Source organism: Chlorocebus sabaeus, chromosome 24 (genome assembly GCF_047675955.1).
Source record: "Chlorocebus sabaeus isolate Y175 chromosome 24, mChlSab1.0.hap1, whole genome shotgun sequence".
Taxonomy (NCBI): Eukaryota; Metazoa; Chordata; class Mammalia; order Primates; family Cercopithecidae; genus Chlorocebus; species Chlorocebus sabaeus.
Genome location: NC_132927.1, coordinates 29,200,145 through 29,223,564, shown reverse-complemented (window position 1 = coordinate 29,223,564; position 23,420 = coordinate 29,200,145). Strand labels below are relative to the sequence as shown.

General features: G+C 37.5%; 2 protein-coding genes across 3 annotated transcripts in view; one reads left to right on the top strand and one right to left on the bottom strand.

Moving 5' to 3' along the window:
* The first annotated feature begins 1,493 nt into the window (after nt 1–1,493).
* GNPNAT1 (glucosamine-phosphate N-acetyltransferase 1) lies at nt 1,494–17,948 on the top strand. 2 transcript variants are annotated; one of them, XM_073010995.1, is made up of 7 exons: nt 1,501–1,759; nt 7,753–7,850; nt 8,751–8,918; nt 9,954–10,016; nt 11,518–11,645; nt 12,689–12,750; nt 15,083–17,948. In XM_073010995.1, the coding sequence occupies exons 3-7, from the start codon at nt 8,765–8,767 to the stop codon at nt 15,228–15,230; spliced, it is 555 nt and encodes a 184-aa protein (XP_072867096.1). In that variant the 5' UTR covers nt 1,501–1,759; nt 7,753–7,850; nt 8,751–8,764; the 3' UTR covers nt 15,231–17,948. The 2 variants fall into 2 exon arrangements, with proteins under 2 accessions (XP_037839912.1, XP_072867096.1); XM_037983984.2 differs by lacking the exon at nt 7,753–7,850 and having other exon boundaries at nt 1,494–1,759.
* A 917-nt stretch (nt 17,949–18,865) lies between these two features.
* The window catches only part of STYX (serine/threonine/tyrosine interacting protein), a 47,681-nt gene continuing 43,126 nt past the window's right edge, over nt 18,866–23,420 (bottom strand). The window contains exon 11 of the mRNA XM_037983983.2: nt 18,866–22,843. Coding sequence (XP_037839911.1) covers nt 22,770–22,843 — 74 coding nt within the window. The 3' untranslated portion in view covers nt 18,866–22,769. The remainder of the gene's footprint in view (nt 22,844–23,420) is intronic.

The following is a 23,420-nucleotide window of genomic DNA, read 5'->3' as shown; positions in this document are numbered from 1 at the left end:
CCTCCCAAGCTCAGGTTATCCTCCTACCTCAGCCTCCTGAGTAGATGGGACTACAGGCACATGCCACCATGCCTGCCTAATTTTCAGTATTTTTTTGTAGAGACAGGTTTTTGCCATGTTGCACAGGCTGGTCTCAAACTCCTGGACTCAAGCTCAAGATCCACTTGCCTAGGCCTCCCAAAATGTTGGAATTACAGGTGTAAGCCACCACGCCCAACCATGAGTATTTATTTTTATGCCTTACATATTCTTTTTTTTTTTTTTTTAGAGACAGGGTCTTGCTCTATTGTCCAGGCTGCATTCAACCTCGTGGGCTCAAGTGATCCTCCTGCCTCAGCCTCTGGAGTAGCTGAGACTATGGATGCACACCACCACATCCTGTTCATGCCCTATATATTCTTTTGTATGTATGGGTGTAAAAACAGAGATAAAAACAGAGACGTGGATGCCATCAGCTCACTGATGTTTGAAGTTCTGAGAAAGCATAAATCAGTAAAGGAGTTAACTGAAATTTAAATCTCATAAATGAGCAAAAAATATAATTTATGGTATACGATCTATGGGGTTCTTTGAATACTATTGCTTAAGAATAAAATACTTTGCGATTTAAATAAATCGAAAATTATGGTACAAGGCAAGGAAGGGGAGCTACTAGCTACGAGACTAGTAAATTATGTAACATCTCTGAACCTCTGTTTCCTTATCTGTTAAAATAGGGACAAAGTGCTACTTAGGTAAGACACTTCAGAAATGGGGCTCTGAAGAAAGTCACTTTTCTTCTAACGAAAGGTTTCTAAACCTCAGCACTCCAGACATTTCAGGCCAGGTAATTCTTTGTTGTGCGGCGCTGTCCTGCGCATTGTAAGGCATTTGGCAGTATTCCCGGCCTCTACTCACCTGTGCCCTCCACCATCTGGAGATTCCAATGGCACCTCTCTCCCACATGAGAGGCTGAAAATGATTCATACATTGCCAAATGTCTCCTGGGCGGCAAAACTGTTGCAGTTTTTATTGGATGAACATGAACTCCATGTTCATCCAATAAAGGGTTTGAGGGACTGAGAACTGAAACAATAGTACCGAAGGAGTAGAATGCAGTGGCCCCAACTCCTAGTTTCACGAAGGCAGGAACTGTGACTCAGAGGCCTGGGGATGCGGAGCTCTGAGCTGCCAGTTGGTAGGAAAAGTCCTAATTAATGGATTGAATCATGAAGGGAGGGCAACAAGGGACAAATGGAGAGGGCCAGTGGTCGAGTCTCAGGATCAAAGAGGCCCACATTGGTCACCACTTACGCTGCTGGGCTGACTGCTAGGTAGACGTACGCAGATAAACCGAGACAATGACGCGGTGGGAAAGGCCTTGTGGAGGGAGGAGGAGGAACCGGGAGAGCCCAGCTTTGGTCCGGCGGCCACCGCCCCGGGCGCCGACGCGAACCTCAGGCCCCGCCCCTCGTCCTCTTGGTCCCGCCCCCGCTCTCCGGGCCCCGCCCCTCGCTCTTTGGGCCTGGGCGGGTGGCGCCTCGGCCCGCGCCTCCGTCTCCGCCTCCGCCCGCCTGCGCGCGGCCCTGCGTGAGGGGGTAGAGGCGGGGTGGAGGCGTTGGCGCTGCCACGTCTCGGCCGCGGTTCCCTACTGTGGCGCGGGCGGTGGAGGAGGAGGTGGGGCTGGCGCTGAAGCCGGATCCGGATCCGGTGCTGTGCACCCTGGTGGGGGAGAGTCCGACGCGCCTGGCAAGGAGCGCCGATCGCGGGGCCTCTACGGGTGAGGAGAGACCGGGGCCGGGGCTCGAGAGCTGGACCGTGTGTCCTGGGGGCTGGGGCGGGCCTGCCTTCAGGTTTATCTAACAGGTGTGACTGGTGCCCCGGCGAGGCCCCCGGGGGTGTTGTGGAGGAGCCGGGCGTTAATCCTCGCCAGCTGGGTGCACATGGTGCGGAGCGCGGGTCCCAGGAAGTTGAAGGCACGCGCGCCTGGAGCAGAGGTTAAGGATGATGGCCAGCGGTCGGGTCATACGAGGGTCTTGGCCTGGCAGGACTAGAACTGAAACTGGGGTCGGAACTTCGCTTCCCAGACTTTGGCGTGGGAAATGAGACAGTTGGTCGCGCTCTCTGCAGCCATCGATTTTGAATGGGCACGAACGTCCCAGGCCCCTTCTCTTCTCCTATTCCCGGGCGCATCCCACGGTGGTCGGGAGCCACTGAGGCAGCTGCTCCGAAGACCACCTCCGCACCGACTAGGTCGGCGCTTTCCCCACGGTACAGAGGGACATCCTTTGTCTCTTTTTCCTAGGCTCCTACCTCTAGAAACACCGAGTGGTGTACTGTGATTTCTGTTGTAGGAACTGATGTTTATGTAAGCCAAACTAATTTAAAATTTTCATACAAAATTGAACGGACGATTATACGATTCGTTTTGTTAGGATAATCCCTCACGAACGAATCCTAGAATGGATCTCAAGAAATTAATTTAGGCAGGATTTGCCAAATAGGGGAGAGCGCGCTAGCTGTATGGTAGGGATGATGTGAAGATTGGGGTCTGCTGAGGATGGTAATCGAGGTCAAGATGCGAAAACAAGAGGATTCTAGCCCCAGGTCACTTATATGCTATGTTACCTAAGGAGCAAGTCTTGGGAGTTCCAAGTGCTCCAGCTTCCTCATCTGTAGACTGGGAATAACACCTAGATTGTAAAGGTCAAATAAACTATCAGAAAATACTTTTGAAAATTCATGCAGTTACACAATTTAATAAACATGGCCAGGTGTGTTAAAAATCATTAACGAAATAGATTCAGAATGGATTCTTGTTATGGAAATTGTTATAAAATGAATATAGAGGAATCCGAAGTCCGCCCCTCCCCTATTCACCTGTACTTAGAAGGTGCCCCAGGAGCTCTTGAGAAATACATAGGGTGGTTTAGATTTGGCCTTAGATTATGTTTTTAAAATTTGTAGATCGACTTTTAAAATCTTCATCTCCGGTGTCTATTACTTGTTGCTCTCAATTGGTTGCTTCTAGCAGCAGCCTCTCTCCCCAATTCGTATTCCAATCTGATACCGAGGCTCAGAAGCCAAATAGTTGAAATTTTGTTTAAAAATATTCAATTGAGTGAAAAAATATTCAATTGACGTGATGACTAGTAAAAATGAATTTGGTGTATGCTTTCTGCGGTATTGTGGCAGTTTGGGAATTTTTTTTTTTGTCCTTCTGGATTTTCTGAAATGTGACCTACAAGTAATTCTTATTAGTTATTCATTCACTAGGCATTATTGGGCTAGGGTTAGGCTTAAACGGGTCTTCTAAACGCCCACTAATTTAGCAGTTAATCAGAAAAGGTTCTGAGGAATACTTAAGGAGGGTTAGTGTTTACTATACTTTTTAAAGTTAATCTAAAAACTTTAAAGATCCTAATGATACGAGATTGCGCTTCATGCAACTGTGCAATTTTATTTGCAGAAATTTCCCAGTTTTGCAGTATCTGGGCACCTGAAGATGCTAAAAGATTATTTATATAAAGTTACTTATTTAATTATGTTCTAAAACCCTTTGGAACTGGGTTTCAAGTCATATCTTGCTTCACCTTGCCCAGTACATTAGTTGGGCACCAGCAGAATTTTACCGTTTGAGGACAGAGTGAGCTAAAGTGGGCCTTCAGTATGGCTCTGTTTTGTAGAAGAGCCCATAAAAACATTTTTGATCTTAATTTCTGATTGCCTGGTTAATAGATTCTTATTTCAATCTGGAATGCTTTGTTTAATGTATTTTGACTAGTCTGATTCCCATTTTCCAAATGTAGGTTCTAAGTGCTGCTTATGACTTAATTTTTAACCCCTTGTACAATAATAAGGTAGGGAATATATCTACTCTAGTGCATCTTCAGTGTAATGGTTAAGAGCAGAGTCGGAAGTCATACTACCTAGCAGGACTGGCTATGTAATCTGTAGTAATCCAAATTAAAATGCAGAGTTCTTTGTTAAAAAATTAAAAATTTCAAAACAGTGGCAGCAGGGTATTAAACTAAGTGCAGTGTGCCCTCTGTAATGGCACAGGTCAGGGGCTTCTGAAGCTGGCCCTGTTGCCTCATTTTGAATCCTCACTCTGTTCCTTATTGGCACTGTAACCTTGAGCAAGTTACTGTGCCTGCTTCCTTATCTGTAAAATTGGGATAAGGATACATCGTTCATTGTATTTTTAAGAGTTAACATACAGAAAGTTTTCATTAAGTGTTGCCAATATTATTTTTTTTAATGATCATTCATGGAATAAGACTGTCTCTAAAGTACAAGAACATATTAGTATTTCCTGGTTAAAACTCATTAGTTAAGGGCTTCATAATCCTAGTTGTTTTCCTGTACACTTCTTCCCTCTCATGAAAATTATTAACCCTATTTTTCATGTTTTCTAGACCACATTTTTATTGTAAACACAGACTTTATAGGAAAAAGGAATCTAGTTAAATGTGGTTAAGGTTGATTTAAATTCTCTTTTGAGTTTTCTTTGAACTTTGTATTTACAACTATGTTTAATAGCGTGACCAAAATGTTTAAATAGTGTGCTGCCTTGAGGAATTTACATTTTTAATACTGTACACATTTCACTTTATTAATAAATACTTAGCCTGTTTATCTACATAGCTGAAAAACAATGTTGCTACCTACCTTTCAGATGAGAGTACACACACAAACCTCAAGGATCCAATTTAGACAAAACACTAAAACACATGGATTCAAATTCATCTATTAAAAACTTGTTTTGGCTGAGCATGCTGGTTCATGCTTGTAATTCCAGAACTTTGGGAGGCTGAGGCTGGAGGATCACTTGAGGTCAGGAGTTCAAGACCAGCCTTTCCAACATGGCAAAGCCCCAACTCTACTAAAAATACAAAAATTAGCCAGGCGTGGTATAAGCCTGTAGTCCCAGCTACTCGGGAGGCTGATGTGGGAAGCTGAGGTAGGAAGATCACTTGAGCCCAGGAGTTCGAGGCTGCAGTGAGCTATGATTGCACCACTGCACTCCATCCTGGGGAACAGAGTGAAACCCTGTCTCAAAACAGAATAAAGCAAAACAGAAAACCTATTTTGAATGGATATTAAACTTGTTAAATTTGAAATGACTGCTTGATCATCACAATTTCTGTATTTTCCTTAATATTGTTAGAACTAGGTATAGTGTGTACAGCATAATTTGAATCCGTGTGTGTGTGTGTGTGTGTGTGCGCGTGCGGCCGGGGGGACCTCTCAGCAGTCTACATTATAAACTACGTTATTCTTTTCTATCCAAGAATGCTAACTTTTGGTATAACATAAACATAACAGCCTGTCATTCTTTTTGCAGTCCCTGTAACCAGCATAGTGCCTGATTCATGAATTAAAATAAAGGTGAAAAAAATGAACAAGAATTTATAAACTTGAATTTTAAATTTATTGCTAACTAGCATGTATCTTATTGAGTACTTGCTGTATTCCAGGTATTGCTAAGTGCTTGATTGCATACAGTCATACATTTAATTCTCCCAGTAATTTCATCTCCATTTTACAAATGAGGAAACTACATTCTAAGAGCTTAATTACCTTAGTACGCATCACACAGTTGACATTTGAACACCAGGTCTGAATCCAAAGCTCATGCTCTTTCTATGCCTAGGCTTAAATCCTGGCTTCACTAATTTTGTGACCTTGGGCAAGTTACTTAACATTTTCTCATCTGTTAAACTGTAGATAATAACCACACCTAACCTGTAGGATGGTTGAAATAAATGAATTAGTAAAGCTCTTTCAATAGTCTGGCACATAGGAAGTGCTGAGCAAGTGTTAACTTCTGTTGTTACATCACATCACACTACCTTCCCATAACTACTATATTGTAGCACTGCTTATATAGTTACATAGGATTACACAGGCAGAAACTTATTAGTTTAAGGAAAAGTTAAGAATATTAGCCCTAAAGCATACTGTGACTTATACATAAGGAACAATTGGGAGTTAGGTTATTGGGCAAATTGTTCTCTCATTAAAATATGGTTTCTTTAACTGGATATAGAAATAAGTTGGGGACTGCTTTTTTTGGATCTCTAATCCAAAAATCCAACACTCCAAAATTTGAAACTTTATTGAGGGCCAACATGATGCCACAAGTGGAAAATTCCACATCTGATTTCATGTACCAAAAGTTTTCCATGCACAAAATTATTTAAAATATTGTGTAAAATATTTGGGCTTTCCGTATAAGGTGTATATGAAACACAGATGAATTTTGTTTTGACTTGGGTCCCATCCCCAAGATATCTCATTATATATATGCAAATATCCCCAAATCTGAAAAAAAAAAAAAATCCAAAATCTGAAACATTTCTGGTTCCAAGCATTTTGGATAAGGAATACTCAACTTTTAATTGTTGGGAAGCATCTGTTTCAGCAATTCTGTGCTGCACAGAAGCCCCCTGGCCCCAGTTTTATGCTTTATATGATTTGTTTTTCCTCCTTCCTATCATTACTTCTCTACTATTTAGTCTCAGTTTTAAAACACTACAACGAGTGAGAACCTGCTCATTTCTAAATGTTCAAAAAAGAGGGGGAAATATCATGATCGCTTTTCAATAGCATGAAAAACACCGGCTATTTTTTTTATTTTTTTTTTTGAGACGGAGTCTCGCTCTGTCGCCCAGGCTGGAGTGCAGTGGCCTGATCTCAGCTCACTGCAAGCTCCGCCTCCCGGGTTTAGGCCATTCTCCTGCCTAAGCCTCCCAAGTAGCTGGGACTACAGGCGCCCGCCACCGCGCCCGGCTAATTTTTTGTATTTTTTTGGTAGAGACGGGGTTTCACCGGGTTAGCCAGGATGGCCTCGATCTCCTGACCTCGTGATCCGCCCGTCTCAGCCTCCCAAAGTGCTGGGATTATAGGCTTGAGCCACCGCGCCCGGCCTCACACCGGCTATTTTTAAGCTGCTTAGATGCAACTGAGAAACTTACACTATACATTTTAATTTAAATTAAATTTAATTTTTTTGAGATAGAGTTTCACTCTTGTTGCCCAAGCTGGAATGCAATGGTGTGATCTCGGCTCACTGCAACCTCCACCTCCCGGGTTCAAGCGATTCTCTTGCCTCAGCCTCCCAAGTAGCTGGGATTACAGGTGGCTGCCACCACACCTGGCTAATTTTTTATTTTTAGTAGAGATAGGGTTTTGCCATGTTGGTCAGGCTGGTCTCAACCTCTGGTGATCTTCCTGTCCCCGCCTCCCAAAGTGCTGGGATTACAGGTGTGAGCCACCATGCCTGGCCCACACTACAGATTTTTAGAAAATCGGCTGTGAAAACGAAATCCTTCAGTGTATATATCTATCATAGCCAAGGTAAAGTATTTCTGAGAATGCCAAAAATAATTAATTTGAGCCTGTTCATCAATTATCTTCTATTCATAGTTCATTTAAAACAAAACAAAACAAAAAGCTACATGTGGCCAGGCATGGTGGCTCACATGGTAGCTCTTAAATTTTTTATATTATGTTCTTGGATTTTATTATTGAGCCAAGAAGTCATCTGTTTCAACAGGAAATTGCAAGGGGAAAAAAAATTTTTTTTAAAAAGGTAATCTCTTAGAGTCTTACTTGCCAATAAAGAAAACTTTCAGCCATGTGCGGTGGCTCATGCCTGTAATCCCAGCACTTTGGGAGAGTGAAACTCTGTCTTAAAAAAAAAAAAAAAAAACTACATGCCCAATAAGTTTTCTTTTTCTTTGAGAGGGAATTTCACTTATTGCCCAGGTTGGAGTGGAAAGGCACTATCTCAGCTCACCGCAACCTCTGCCTCCCAGGTTCAAGCGATTCTCCTGCCTCAGCCTCCTGAGTAGCTGGGATTACAGGTATGCGCCACCACACCCATCTGATTTTTGTATTTTTAGTAGAGGCAGGGTTTCCCCATGTTGGTCAGCCTGGTCTCGAACTCCCGACCTCAGGTGATCCGTCCACCTCTGCCTCCCAAAGTGCTGGGATTACAGGCATGAGCCACCATGGATTGCTGAAAGTTTTCTTTTTTGGCAAGTAAGACTGAGAGATTACTTCTTTTTTAAAAAAAATTTTTTCCCCTTGCAATTTCCTGTTGAAGCAGATGACGTCTTGGGTCAATAATAAAATCCAAGAACATAATGTAAAAAATGTAAGAGCCCATGAAAAGTCAGCTATATAAGACCTGATAATAGCCGGGGGCGGTGGCTCATGCCTGTAATCCCAACACTTTGGGAGGCCAAGGCGGGAAGATCACCTGAGGTCCGAAGTTCCAGACCAGCCTGGCTAACATGGCAAAATCCCGTCTCTACTAAAAATACAAAAAATTAGCCAGGCGTGGTGTCACATGCCTATAATCACAGATACTCTGGAGGCTGAAGGAGGAGAATCACTTGAACCGAGAAGGCGGAGGTTGCAGTAAGCCGGGATCATGCCACTGCACTCCAGCCTGGGCAACAGAGTAAGACTCTGTCAAAAAAGAAAAAAAAAAAAAAAAAGACCTGATAATAAATGGCATTTTATAGTTTAAAACTTACTAATTTAGTCATTTAGCCATTTTTTATCTGATAGTAGGCATGATTTTTCTATTTATCTGTAGTTGTGGAATTTAATGTTAGATTCAGGATAGGTTGCAGTAAAATATCTCGCATATCTGCTAAAGAATGCTTCTAATTGCATTAATTTATATTAACTTTCTCAACAATCATAATTTTCCTTTTATTAAATAAAATGACTTAATATTTACATTTTTATTTTAGACCTTACTAGAAAGATGAAACCTGATGAAACTCCTATGTTTGACCCAAGTCTACTCAAAGAAGTGGACTGGAGTCAGAATACAGCTACATTTTCTCCAGCCATTTCCCCAACACATCCTGGAGAAGGCTTGGTTTTGAGGCCTCTTTGTACCGCTGACTTAAATAGAGGTAATGTACACAATCTTGTATAAAATTAGAGTCAGCTTTCCATTTTTCTCTATAAACATTATGATGCAGATAATTTTAAAAAAATATTTGACTTTTGGACTTTTTTGTATAATACTTAGTTTTTAAAGTGATGGACAATCGATACCAATGAGTGTGTGTCATGGCTAAGACCAAATATTACTGTGAAATATTTAAAATGAGTTAAATATGACATCACTCCTTCCTAATTAAGCCAAAAAGATTTATCATGAACAAAAATTAAATTATCATGTATAATGACACATAAGGAGGAATCTTAAGCTGGTTGGGGAATGAAGGTGGAAATAATTTTCCTTGGATAAGTTGAAAGGGTTTTTGTACATTTATTTCTTTTTTTTAACATGTAAATTCTCCAAGTTAACTTCCTTAAACTTTGGTAATTAAAAGTCAACTTTGTACTTTTCACAATTATCTCTTTGCTAGATAGCCTGAAGGGTCTAATTTTGGCCTAATTAATTATTGAGTGTAGAAAAGTTAAGATTTTCAGAATTCCAGGTGCAGTTTCACATTAATTTCAGGTAACACTAACGAAATTCCCTAGAAATTACAATTTTAAAGAGTGTGTAATCTTGACAGTGTTACTTACACTTTAATTTGCAAATATTATATTTGACCATATTGTACTTGGCCATATTGTACCTTTAAGTAAAACCAAATCACATATTTGGGAAAATTTGGCACCCTTTACATTGAACTTAATGTAAAATATAATACATTGAAGAATGTATGTTCTGGGTCTATAAACACTGGATATTAAGGTCAGCACTATTTAAAATATCTTATGCAGGCAGAAGCACTGGTAAAACCTGTTATTATTTTTGTTATATATAGTAATTATAGAAGAATAGGGTTCACTTTATATTCTAATAATTAAAAGATTATAGAAAGTTCTGAAAAAATAATTGCCCATAAGCCCACCTGCTTAATATATTGCTTACTTTCATACTGTCTTCCTTTTGCTCATCTCGTAATTTGAAATCTGTTTTTCAAAACTAGGTTTTTTTAAGGTATTGGGTCAGCTAACAGAGACTGGAGTTGTCAGCCCTGAACAATTTATGAGTAAGTACTATAATCTCTTTTTCCTGAAATAAAAGGAAACATGATTTTATTTTTGTTTAGAGCTGTTTAATGCCCACTTCTGTTTTTGTTCAAATAGCTGGAAATTATTCAAAGAACAAATTAGCTGTTTTCTTAAATTAATGTGGCTGAGTTGTTCTAGAATCCAAATGTACCAGTAACTTTGTTTTGCAAACTATCTGACTACTTTATTAGATAATTACTGTACCATAGGACCTAGGTGTTAACTCTAGAGGTTTTTCATTTTTTATTGTAGTATTTCCTTTACTGTGGTTATATTTACATAAATTTCATTACCAAATCAAAGTTAAGACCATACGCTTTAAATTTATTTTGGGGTTTATCTGTATCGAAGCTTAAGGTTAGCAGGTATCTTAAAAGAGTTAGTCCACCCACCCGGTCCCCCTTCTTTTAGACATATGAGAAAATGGGAATTTAGAGAGATCCAAAGACTTGCCCAAGATCACAGGTAGTTATTGCTACAGTGAGGAATAAAACCTTAATTCTGTTCAGTGCTCTACCACTGCTTTTCCTGTTATAAAGGAAATGAAGTATTATTATCATTACTAAATATTTAGTAATATTTAATAGCTGAGGAATTACAATTCTTCATTTCCTTATAATAGGTAATTTTGTATTGAACTTTGTTTGACCCTCCTGAGAATGAGGACCATCATTCTGATTCTCATTTTTATTTTCATTCATTGAATTTCTTTCTTTTTCCCATTTTAGATCTGTCTGGAATGAGACCATAGAAATTAACAATATGAGAGACTATTAGCCTCAGTTTTTATTCCTGAATTTTTCTTTGTGTGCACATCAATTAGATGAGAAACCATGTTATTTCAGCAATAGTACTGACAGTCCATTTGAGGGGAAGTATCTTTGCACCTATTTGCTATGTGCCTTGGAAACGTTACTTGGAAAACAGATATGTTTTACCTCCTTGCAAGGTGCTCTCAAAGCAAACAAGAGCAAGTCATGTTATCACGAAACACTTTCCATCACAACGGGAAAATTAAAATCTATTTTGTAAAAATATATTGAAACCAAAAGACTAAAAATTCTAGAATTGAGCCACGTAAACATGAAAATGTGCACAGGTTTGTTATATTTGAATATCTATTGAGTATAAAAGTTAAAGAGATCTATTTAAAGTAAATGAAGAAACTGAAGTTTTCATTAGTCATGGAAGTGGCAATATCAGCCATTTACTTGTATTTTAAGTGTTGTTCATCTAAAATAGCTATATTAGTCTTTATTTTGCTAGCAGATATTTTGAATGTGTAGGTTATATTCCAATTGATACTAATTGCTGATATTTCAACTACTTGGTAATATTTTCTTTAGAAATGGAAGGTAAATTACTATGGTAAAATAGCTTTAAACATTTAGTAATTAAGTCAGCTAATCCTAGTATTTTTCTGGCTCCCCATAAAATTGAATGTCTACTGTGTAACACTTTGTTGTCCAATTTCCACAGAATCTTTTGAGCATATGAAGAAATCTGGGGATTATTATGTTACAGTTGTAGAAGATGTGACTCTAGGACAGATTGTTGCTACAGCAACTCTGATTATAGAACATAAATTCATCCATTCCTGTGCTAAGGTATGTGCTGCTTATAAGTAAAATGGACAGGTATTTTCTAGCACAACTGCCTTTGAGTTTCCATTAGACAAATCTATTTTCTCACTGGTTTTTAGTGCTTCTTAGAAATCCCTTTTCCCAGTGTGTTCTGAGAGCTTTAAGAAAGAAAATGTATTAACAGTATGAACTGTATGCTAAAATTGTTCTGTAAGGTGGATCAATTTGGTATAGCCATAGAGACACCAAACAATTTAGCAGTAATGCACAAAATCCCTAATGTTACTCTTAAAAAAACAATACTTAGAATATACTACATGAGCACAAATTTGTTTCCACATGATAAAGGGTTCAGATTATTATTCTGTTCGAATTATGATACATCTAATGCATGTAGTGCCCTTTCATCCCTGAATAACTCACATAAAACAGTAAATTAAAAAAAGAGAGAAAACCTTAAGTAATTCAGTGAGAATAAGGTAGGAACACTTGGGATGTGTTCTGTGACACTTAAGAATTTCGGTGGGGTTTCTGTACTAGACATTAATTTTATTTGGATATCTAAACTTTCTAGCAAGGAAGGAGTAGAATGATGGATATATTCATGAAAAGGTTACATTTTGGTGATGTTGATCAACATCCTAATATTTGTGTAAAGACAACGGGGTGGGAAGGTTGGGGATACAGCCAAAACAAGTTTAGGTCACAAGTTGACTCATACTATTTCCTCTAATAAGTAAAAACATCTTTAAATTATTAACTTTTAATAGTAGTACTCTCATACTAGTAGGAAACAAACTTTTGGGCTAATCAGATTTGCCCCAGCTTCTCTGTCGTATTTAAAAACAAAGGAAATGTTCAACTATTACAGAATATTCTATGATCTCTTTCTCGTAAGTTGTAGAAATACATACTGAAACAGCCTTCACTGTATAATATTTTTTGCATTTGGTTTCTGTGAAGTTCAAGTTTACAAAATATACTTCTTATTATCAGTAAATTCTTACTCGTTTTAGCTAAAAACAAAAGTAAATGCTTACTCCTTTAAACATTGTAAATATTTTCAGAGAGGAAGAGTAGAAGATGTTGTTGTTAGTGATGAATGCAGAGGAAAGCAGCTTGGCAAATTGTAAGTAGGCAGAAACAAGGTAACCCTGGATAAATTTTGTTCCAATTTAGTTTCTTACCAAGATACTTGCTTGAAGTTCTTTTTGGCTTCATTAATTTTGAACTCACTCCAATAGTTTAGACTGGATTTCACGAAGAATAAAGTATTATGATACATATTTTGCCTTAAAGTTTGAAAATTGGAAGCATACTTCTTTACAGACAGTAACATCTTTAAATTATTAACTTTTCAAAGTAATACTCTCATACTAGTAGGAGAGAAACTTTTGGGCTAATCAGATTTGCCTCAGCTTCTCTGTCATATTTAAAAACAAAGGAAATGTTCAACTATTACGGACTATTCTGTGATCTCTCCTTCTCATAAGTTGTAGAAATGCCGAAACACCCTTCACTGTATAATCCCCTATATGTTTATCTAAATCATTTAAAATAAATATAAATAAGTGGCATTGATTTATTGCCCTTATATACGAACTTGCATCTTATAATTTTTAGTTTTTGAGACAGGGTCTGTTTTTGACGGCTCTGTCACCCAGGCTGAGGTGCAGTGGCTCAATCTCAGCTCACTGCATCCTCAGCCTCCTGGGTTCAAGCAATCCTCTTCAGCCCCCCAATTAGCTGGGACTACACGTACATGCCACACCTGGCTAATTTTTAAAAATTTGTAGAGGTGGGGCCTCATCATGTTGCTCAGGCTGGTCTCAAACAGTCCTCCTGCCTTGGCCTCCCAAAGTGCTGGGATTACAGGTGGGAGCCACTGTGCCTGCCCCAGGAACTTGCTTTTTAACATTAACTCTTCTGAGTTTTAAGGAATTAACAAATATTAAATACCTGTTTATGTATCAGATGCTATTCTAGGTATTTGGAATACTTCAGTGAACAAAACAGACCAATTTCTTGTGTTCTAGTCCATTTAATTTTATACTTTTTTTTTTTTTTTTAAATAGATGGGGTCTCTTTCTGTTGCCCAGGCTGGAGTGCAGTGGTACGATCACAGCTCACTGCAGCCTTGAATTCTTGGGGCTCAAGTGAGCCTCTCATCTCAGCCTCCCAAGTAGCTGGGACTACAGGTGCACACCACTGCATCCAGCTAATTTTTTGTAGAGACAGGGTTTTGCTATGTTGCCTAGGCTAGTCTCCAACTTCTGGATTCAAGTGATCCTTGGCCTCCTAAAGTGCTGGGATTACAGGCATGAGCCACTGCAACCAGCCAGTCATACTTCAATCAAGATCTTTTGTTTTTTTAAAAAAATAAGATTTTTTAGTCTGTTCAAACATGGGCAAACCTTTCAAGTTTATATATCTTTTATAGTTTTTATCCTCTAAAGCACTTAGATCCACACTTTAATAATGGGTTTGGATTCATTAAGAAACTTTGTATAGATGTAGACTTGCTTTGTTTCCACTTCATATTAATTAGACCAATCTTGAGTTAATCTGATACACACCTTCACAAATATTAAAGCAGCTTTAAAAATGATTAAAGAGCAAACTATTATGTACTCATTTTATGTGGGAATGTTGACTGCTCCCAAGTTGTTTAAATAGATTTAAACAAAGAACTCTTACAAAAAATTTTTGGTCATTTTTTTAAAAAGGCTTTTAGTGTTAACATACATCTTAAAATTCGTTTTCTTTTTTCTTTTTCTTTTTCTTTTTTGAGATAGAGACTCACTGTGTTGCCCAGGCTGGAGTGCAGTGGCGCAATCACTACTTACCACAGCCTTGACATCTCTGGGCTCAGGTGGTCTTCCCCCTCAGCCTCTGGAGTAGCTGGGACTTTAGGCGTGTGCCATCATGCCTACTAATTTTTATATTTTTTGTAGAGATGGGGTTTTGCCATGTTGTCCAGGCTGGTGTCAAACCTCTGGGCTCTAGCAATCGCCTGCCTTGGCTTCCCAGAGTGCTAGGATTACAGGTATGAGTCACTGCACCTGGCTTTAAATTTCATTTTTAAAGAGGGCTTAGGGTGAGTTTAGTATTTGTCCTATTTATTAGTGAGCTGGAGATTACTAGATAAAAGTATATTTGACTCTAAGTAAAAATGCTTTGGTGATTAAAATGCTTATCTACTTACATGAATGCAATGGGAAAAGCCATAATCTAAACCTGTTTCTAAGGAAACTTAAGTTTTTTTTTTTTTTTTTGTATTTTTTTTTAGTAGAGACGGGGTTTCATCGTGGTCTCGATCTCCTGACCTCGTGATCCGCCCGCCTCAGCCTCCCAAAGTGCTGGGATTACAGACGTTTTATAACATTAATTCATATTGTTACTAGAATCAATTTTTATTAATAAATGCTATCTCCTCACCCTCCCCCCTTTTTAAATTTCAGGTTATTATCAACCCTTACTTTGCTAAGCAAGAAACTGAACTGTTACAAGATTACCCTTGAATGTCTACCACAAAATGTTGGTTTCTATAAAAAGTTTGGATATACTGTATCTGAAGAAAACTACATGTGTCGGAGGTTTCTAAAGTAAAAATCTTTTAAGAAAATTGTCAAAGGGGCTAATGCTACAATGGTACTCTTCCTAGAGTTGAAACATTTTGTTGCTGCAGCCGAGTGACCTCCATAAATACCGGACTGAAAAAACATTGTAATACTACAAGTATAATGACATTTAGAAGATTACTTTGGGCTGGTGGGACATGCTGTGAATTTAGATTACAGATGAATATTATAAAGGGGATGATTTTTAACCAAAGGAATATATTTTTAACTTGAATCTTTTCTTGCATTGTATTTTTCTAAAAGTTTGGCTTCATTTCTTGAGTATGGGTAATAAGGAGTTATATGTCTGCTATCTGTGTTGCTCAGTTAAAAAAGTATTCATTGAATAAGGCTGTTTCTTATCACATGCATAAAATTAAATATTTTTGTTTCAAAGAAACATCTCAATACACTTGGGGTGTATTGTTTCCCACATATTAAGTCAGGGTGGATAAATTAGTTATTATAACTAAACATAGTATATAGTCCAACATTCATTGATCTCAATACAGGCAAACAACCTGGTCAGCCTTTTAAAGAAGTAGAGGAAATGAAAATTATTTGACAAGATTAAAACAATTTATATATTTTACTAAAAGTTTATATAGTACAGTCTATGTAGATTGAAAAGTACCACTGGTCTTTTCTGTGAATTATAACTACTCATTTGTTAAAAACGCCTAAGAGCAATTATAGTGGGACATCTAAGGTCCTTTTTAAACAGTGAATTAGTAAACTTCAGCATATGTGTTTCTACCGATTTTTTTTTTCCATGGGTATCTGAAGCCTCTCTCCTAAGTTTTTTCAAAAATGGAGCATCACAAAATTGAGTGAAACACAATACTTAAAAAATGTATTGTACTAGATTTGCCAAATTCATAAAATGTTGATGGAAGCTTTACTTTTTAATGTGATTATAATGGCACTATTCTGGTCATTATCCTGTTTTATTTATTTAAATTTTTTAAAGTTGAAGAATTAAATACTTTAATGGTTCTAATCTTTTGCATTCCATGTTACATTAAACCTGTTCATATGAGTAGTCTTCTGTTAGAATCACATCTGTGCTTTTCTTGAGTCTGCTATTGAACTATTAGATTACATCATAATTCATAAAAGTTTAGTTTTATGTGCTCTTTGTAAAACGAACTTGCAAAGAAAATACCAGTGTTTCTCACCCCACTGACTCACGCCACGTCATCTGGATTTTGGATTTCCCTCCATGCAGCCAGCTATAGTTGGCTTTCCAAAACAACAGAAATCCTTCACCAAGAGTGCACTACTTACCTGCTTATGGCCTATACAGACGAACTGATCTGTCCTTTGTGAAACGCAACAAAGTCATTTGTCTTTTCAGAAGTCCTACAACCTTGGCAAAGGGTAGTTTGTTTTATCAGGTAAATTCTGGTAATTAAAACCCATGTTAAAAATTAGCCTAGGCCGGGCACAGTGGCTCACACCTGTAATTCCAGCACTTTGGGAGGCTGAGGCGGGCGGATCACAAGGTCAGGAGTTTGAGACCTGCCTGACCAACATGGTGGAACCCTGTCTCTACTAAAAAAAGAAAAATTAGCCGGGCGTGGTGGCACGCGCCTGTAATCCCAGCTACCCAGGAGGCTGAGGTGAGAGAATCGCTTGAACCCAGGAGGCGAAGGTTGCTGTGAGCCGAGATCACACCACTGCACTCCAGCCTGGCGACAGAGCGAGACTCTGTCTCAAAAAAAAACCAAAAAATTAGCCTAGTTAAAGGTAAAACTAAATGCTTTTTTACCTTTCTTACCACTGAACAATTTGAGGTAAAATCATTCACAAGGTTGGCACTTCAGTAAATCCCTTTAAATAGTGTTCCTAAGATACCTCTTAAATCTTCCCATAGTAAATACAATTACAGGTAAGGTACACCATACAAAAATTGTGTCATTGAGGACAATGGTGATCTGTAGTTTTAGTTGAGTATGTTTATGATTTTTGAAGCCATATGGTGAGTAAATGTAAATATGAAAAAATGCTACATAAAACACTTCTTAAACTTTTTTTTTTTTTTTAAACTGCTCCTTGTGGAGCAGCACTACCCCACAGGCAGTATACTCACAATAGCCTTTTTTTTTTTTTTGCGACAAGGTCTCGCTCTGTTTCCCAGGCTGGAGTGCAAGGGCACAATCACCATACACTGCCGCCTCAATCTCCTGGGCTCAAGTGATCCTTCCACCTCAACCTCCCATGTAGCTGGGACTACAGGTGCATGCCACCACACCCAGCTAATTAAAAAAATTTTTTTTGTAGAGATGGAGTCTTTCTCTGCTACCCAGGCTGGTCTCTAACTCCTAGGCCCAAGTGATCCTCCTGCCTCAGCCTCCCAAAGTGCTAAGATGACAGGTCTGAGCCACTGCACCTGGCCCACATTTTTTAAAGAGACAGTGTCCCACTCCATCACCCAGGCTGGAGTCCTGCAGGGGCCTTTGAAAACAGTATGCTGAGAATAGATAGGGCTCAAGGACAGTATCTCCAACTGAACTTTTAATGAACTCCCGTAGGCGCCAAGAAGGCGGGTAGATAAAAAAGAATATAGAAACAAGGTACTGAGTAGAAGGTTACATGTGGGAAAAGAAAGTTTGTTTTGCATTGCATTCTTTCTGCTGACCTGAGGTTTATGGAGTATAAATAAAGTGAGGCGGAGACTCTGAGTGCGGCCGCCATGTTCTCTGTGTGTCTTTGTCTTTGTGTGTGTTCTTTCATTCTCCACCACCCCCAGTGCGGCCCCCAACAGAGTCCAGTGGTGTGATCACAACTCACTGCATCCTCCAGTTCCTGGGTTCAAGCCATCCCTCCTGCGTCAACTTCCCCAGTAGCTGGAACTACAGGTGTGTGCCATAACACCTGGCTTTAATTTTTTCTGTGAGGTCTCACTATATTTCCCAAGCTGGTCTCAAACTCCTGGGCTCAAGTGATCCTCTGCCTCAGTCTCCAGAGTATCTGGGATTACATGTGTGGGCTACCGTGTCTGGCTGTTCACATTTTTGAGCACTATTTGCTTGTGAAAAGGTATAATGAAGTGGTAGTTGTCATTTTTACTGTCTCATGTTTTGTGTATTTTTGTTTCATCAACTAAGATGTACTATAACATATCTGAAATCTGGATATATTATCAATGGTTTGTCATAGTTTTGTTAGCCATACATTGCCTTTTAGTGGTGCCTAAAATAATGGTATAGTTGTGAGGTGATCTTAGATTTGATGAAGCACAGTATGCAGGTAGGCCTAATGGAGGAAGATAGTACTATAAAAGCAAGAAGTATTTTTCTTTTCGTAATGACTTAAAGCTGTTCTATGGATGACCTACCCTTTCCTTTAAACACGATTCTCTCACTTCCAACTCCAAACTTGCTCAACAAATCCTTAAAAATAAACTTGAGGTGGAATTTGAGGCTTGCCTGGAGTACAGACCATAATTTTTTTTGTGTGTGTAACCACAGTGTTTTAGAGTATACTCTTAAGTGCTTCTCAACATTCAATGTTCATCCACTCTTAACTCGGAGTAAATTTGGGTTACTTTTACCCAGTAGATAACAATCTAAGTAAAGAAGTTTTGAGGCATAAGCAGCAGTATGAATGAGCTTTTCAATATTTTGGAGGTATAATGGCACAGCAGTTTTAATACAACCACCAATCTTCACAAAATAATTTTAATACTTTGTGCCTGGGCTAGCAGCATCTTGCACTGTGACATTCCTATACAGACATAAGCATTTTATCCAAGTACAAATGTTAAAAGCAGAGTAACTTAAGCAATTGTGTATACAAAGGTATATAGACACTGTAGGTTATTTTTCTTCTTGAATCATTTTTGCTGCATAGTAAACTGCAATTACATGTCAGTATAATGTTACTGATCTATAGAATACACTTTGAACTGTGAGGTATGGCAACTCCCTATGAGAGAGAGCTAACATGTAAACCTGAATATTTTGAGTGATTTTTGTTTTAGCTGCCACAGATGGGAAAGACAAAAAAAAAAAAAAAAATTCCAGCATTCGAAGACCCTAGAGACCTTTTCTAATCAATAATTAAAAAAAAAAAAAGGTCTTTCAGTACTTCTCACCTATTTTCTAGCATTCCCTTATTGGAGCACTGTTGAACGAAGAAAGAAAGAAAATACTGAGGTGAAGCTATGTTTGTTATGAGATTATGGATTAAATCAGTTATTAAAAAAAAAATCCGCCAGGTAACTGCTCATTTACTTTACATCAAGTTGAGATCTTGAGAGAGATACATATATCTCAACTTTATAATTCAAGATTGCAGTTAAATATTTCTAATTCACTTGAATGACCATATTAATAAGACAATTAGAAACCTTATATTTTCTTAATACGGACATGCTTAACATTTTCTGACATTACTTCTAAACTCAGATGAAGCATAAAATCTCCCCACAACTGTTCTAAAAGTTAAGTGGTTGAGCTGGTAGCAAAAGCTATCATGGTTTAACATTTCCACCATAGAGTAGATACAAGTAAACAAAGGACACTGCTGTTTAAACATCTAATAGGTAAGAAATTAACATGAACCAATTAACTGAAATTAGAATACTGCCATTCCAGGTTTGAATACTTTCAATACTCAAGTTTCATATTTTCAAAATGAACAGTAATACAGTTTCCCTATGTTTTGATAACAATTTCACTATAAATTATGGGCCCAGATTACACTTTTAATGTTGGAATTGGGTGATCACTCCCACTTTAAATACTCTAGAAAATAAATCATGATTAAATTTATCATAGTTAACTATCACAAAACATCAATGGTAATAAAGGAATCACAGAAATGGAATCAAATAGAATAAAGAATAGGAAGAGCTACCAGAACTACTTGAGAACATTAGGTGGACAGATGTAAGAAAAAACAAACTTGTAATGTTCTTACATGAAAAAATAAACTTCGTGGTTTGTCTACATTAATATTGTACTCAGCCGGACGCAGTGGCTCAAGCTTATGATCCCAGCACTTTGGGAGGCCAAGGTGGGTGGATCACTTGAGGTCAGGAATTTGAGACCAGCCTGGCCAAAATGGTGAAACCCCATCTCTACTAAAACTACAAAAATTAGCCAGGCATGGTGGCATGCGACTGAAATCCCAGCTACTCGGGAGGCTGAGGCAGGAGAATCACTTGAACCTGGGAGGTGGAGGTTGCAGTGAGCCAAGATTGCGCCACTGCAATCCAGCCTGGGTGACATGAGAGATTCTGTCTCAAGGAAAAAAAAAATATATATATATATAGATATCTATATATCTATATATATAGATATCTATATATATATCTAGAGTACTCAAGATGATGAGAGTCCCTTTTCCCAGTGTTTGTGAGAGACTAATATACAGTACTGGGCAGGCACTTTAGTGACAACATAAAAATTACAGTGGATAGAAAAAGTGGAAAATTACCAGCTACAAATTATCAATAACAAAATCTGTTCTTTTGGCCAGGTTACTAGATTGGATATATGTATATTTATGAAACAAGTTTTTAAAACCTAAACTTACTATTATGAAGATTCTTTTAAGCAGAGTTTCTGCTAAATGAAATATCACAGATTGTTATTACATTGTAAGAGATCTTTGCTGACCTGCCCAGTAGTGATCTATATACAGGAAAGCTGTGTTATCTGGAACTTTTATCAACTGGAATTTTAGAAAACCCAATGCAAATCTTGACTCCACTAGACCATTGCACACCAAAGGACCTAATCACAAAGCAGAATACTGGATGACAACGAGATTAACAATATGCTGTTTTCACAGTTGTAAGATAAGAGAAGGGAAGGGGAGGGAAATCAGAAGAGGAATATCACCTGGGTCAATAGGAATTAACTCTTAATTAACAATTTTAGTTAATCTCTACTCTCCCACTATGCTGGATAAGAAAACTTTTACTGTATTATCACATCATAGAGAGGAAAGCAAAGCAAGTAACTTGGTGTAACAGGTTACTTTGCATAGTACCTCTTGGTACCAAGGGAACATAGAGAAATCATTCCCATTAGTAAAGCACCTCAAGAGAGGATTGAGAAAAGTTAGATACAAAGGAGTTTTGTTTGTGCTACCCTAAAGTCATCCACTATAAAAAGTTAAAAACACTCCTCTCTTCCCTTACATACTTAAAATAGCAAAAGTGTTTTCTTAGAACTTTTATACACACAAACTAAAACATAGCCAAAAATCCATAAAGTGACTTTACTAAAGCAAATTATGGGGCAGATATGGACTAACTGAATGTCAAGAATGGATTAAAATGCTAATTTAAAATACAATAGAGTCTCCCACAAATCACCTTCCCCAAAGAAAAGCTTCTGTCTGAGCCGGAACAATCTCACAGAATCATTAAGACAACATAAAAGGGAAGAGTAAACATTCTATATTCCAAATGATTTACTAATGTTTCTTCCAGTCTCATACTTTCAGTTTAAACTAATTTATGGTTTAAAAAGAAAGGAAATTACACAAAAATGTTAAGAACTTTTCAGTGTTCTACATACTAATTTAGAGGTCATGAGGATTTAAGTTTTTTAAAAACGATGCAAGGCACTTTTCTTTTTTGGGGCTTCATTTAGAAAAAAATGGTGCTACATTGGTTTATTAGATTCTATTTAGAATCATTTTGGACAAAGGAAAAAAGGGCTGGACAACTCTGAAAAGAACAAATACAACATTTGGCTTTTACCGCCAAAAAATGCAAAAAGGAAAGTCACTTGAAAATCAGACACTATCCTTGTTTTTAAGCACTTGGTACTATAAATCAAAACATTTTCCTTTTATCATTGAAACTGTAGTTTTCTTTAATACAGAATAAACAAATTAGGAAAGTAATAAGAAAGGAAGCAATAATTAGATCATGTTAAAGTAAGGACAGCTGATTAGGGTCATGATTTAAAGATTAATAATGGAACAAGAAGTATAAAAAATAAAATGGTAATTAAGCTATTAAGTTATACTAAAAAAGAAATGTGGCAGGTTCCTGCATTTTGTTAATGTTTCTGTAAGAGGCTCCATCATAAAACTGAACTGTAAAATTATGTTAAAAATGTAATATATAGAACAGAAAAATGAATTTTTAGCAAACCTTAGCAAATTCTTTTGTTATAAATTACCCAAACTTTATAAACAATCCCCCCATACTTGCATTTTGTTTAAAGTAATAACTTTATATCATACAAATAAATTTCAAGTATGAAAAGTGCATTATTGCAATAATACCTCTTTGCAAGTCCAAAATTCTTGGTTTATAATAAAACTTGTAAAGTGTGTGTGTGTATGTTTTTTTTTTTTTAAAGGAGTAAAACCATCAGTGCCATCTATTGCAGAAGTCCAACATCTTAAAATGTTGCTCAACAAGTTGCAGAGAAGTATGTCTGGAAGCAACATGTAATTGAAAAAAAAACTACTTATGTTTTTACCATTTTACATTATAATTGTCTCTTGTATTTTCTCCTTCCCAAATAGAAATTCACTCTATAATGTTGCTCTTCAGTCAGCCATTCTGTGCAGTTGCCACTTGCATGTTTCCAAAATCATCCTCTTCTTCATGTGTTCTCTTCAAACTGCCTAAAAGTTATTGCATGAAGATTAAAAGGGCACTAAAATAAATTCATGCTAAAACGTTACAGCAAGTAAAATTTTTGTTATTCATTAAGTGATCATGTATACACTAGGAAAATTCCACAACTGAACTTATAGCAAAATTTAGCAAATTCCTTTGTTATCTACATTACCTAAATATTATAACTTTTTAATCTTCATGACAGGATATATTTTCCTTCTCAATTATTAAGTATGTCTTAGGTATTACATATAAAATAAATAATTTTTGAACTAGTGTGAAAACAGACCTTTTAAAGAGATAATACACAAATGTTTTGTTATCAAGTTCATTGTTTTTTAGGCACCATAAACATGTGACTTAGGGCATAAAATTTAGGAAATTAATCTTGTATAATTTTTTGTAGATAATCTTTTTGCTTTCATAGAGGCTGTTATGAAGAGCAGCTGAAAATATTTTTCCACTGAAGCTATGGAAGTCTAGGTTGGGAGAAAGGAAGGTATGAAGCATACAAAGAGATTTTCTTTTATCTATTCTTCACATCAGTATCTGCTAGTACAGAAACCACGCACTTAGAATCAA

Bases quoted from the DNA above. Each gene is read 5' to 3' on its own strand.
- GNPNAT1 (XM_037983984.2), top strand. From the start codon at position 8,765: ATGAAACCTGATGAAACTCCTATGTTTGACCCAAGTCTACTCAAAGAA. The intron at 10,017-11,517 runs GTAAGTACTATA...CAATTTCCACAG, and splicing joins CAGCCCTGAACAATTTATGA to AATCTTTTGAGCATATGAAG. The intron at 11,646-12,688 runs GTATGTGCTGCT...AAATATTTTCAG, and splicing joins TCATCCATTCCTGTGCTAAG to AGAGGAAGAGTAGAAGATGT.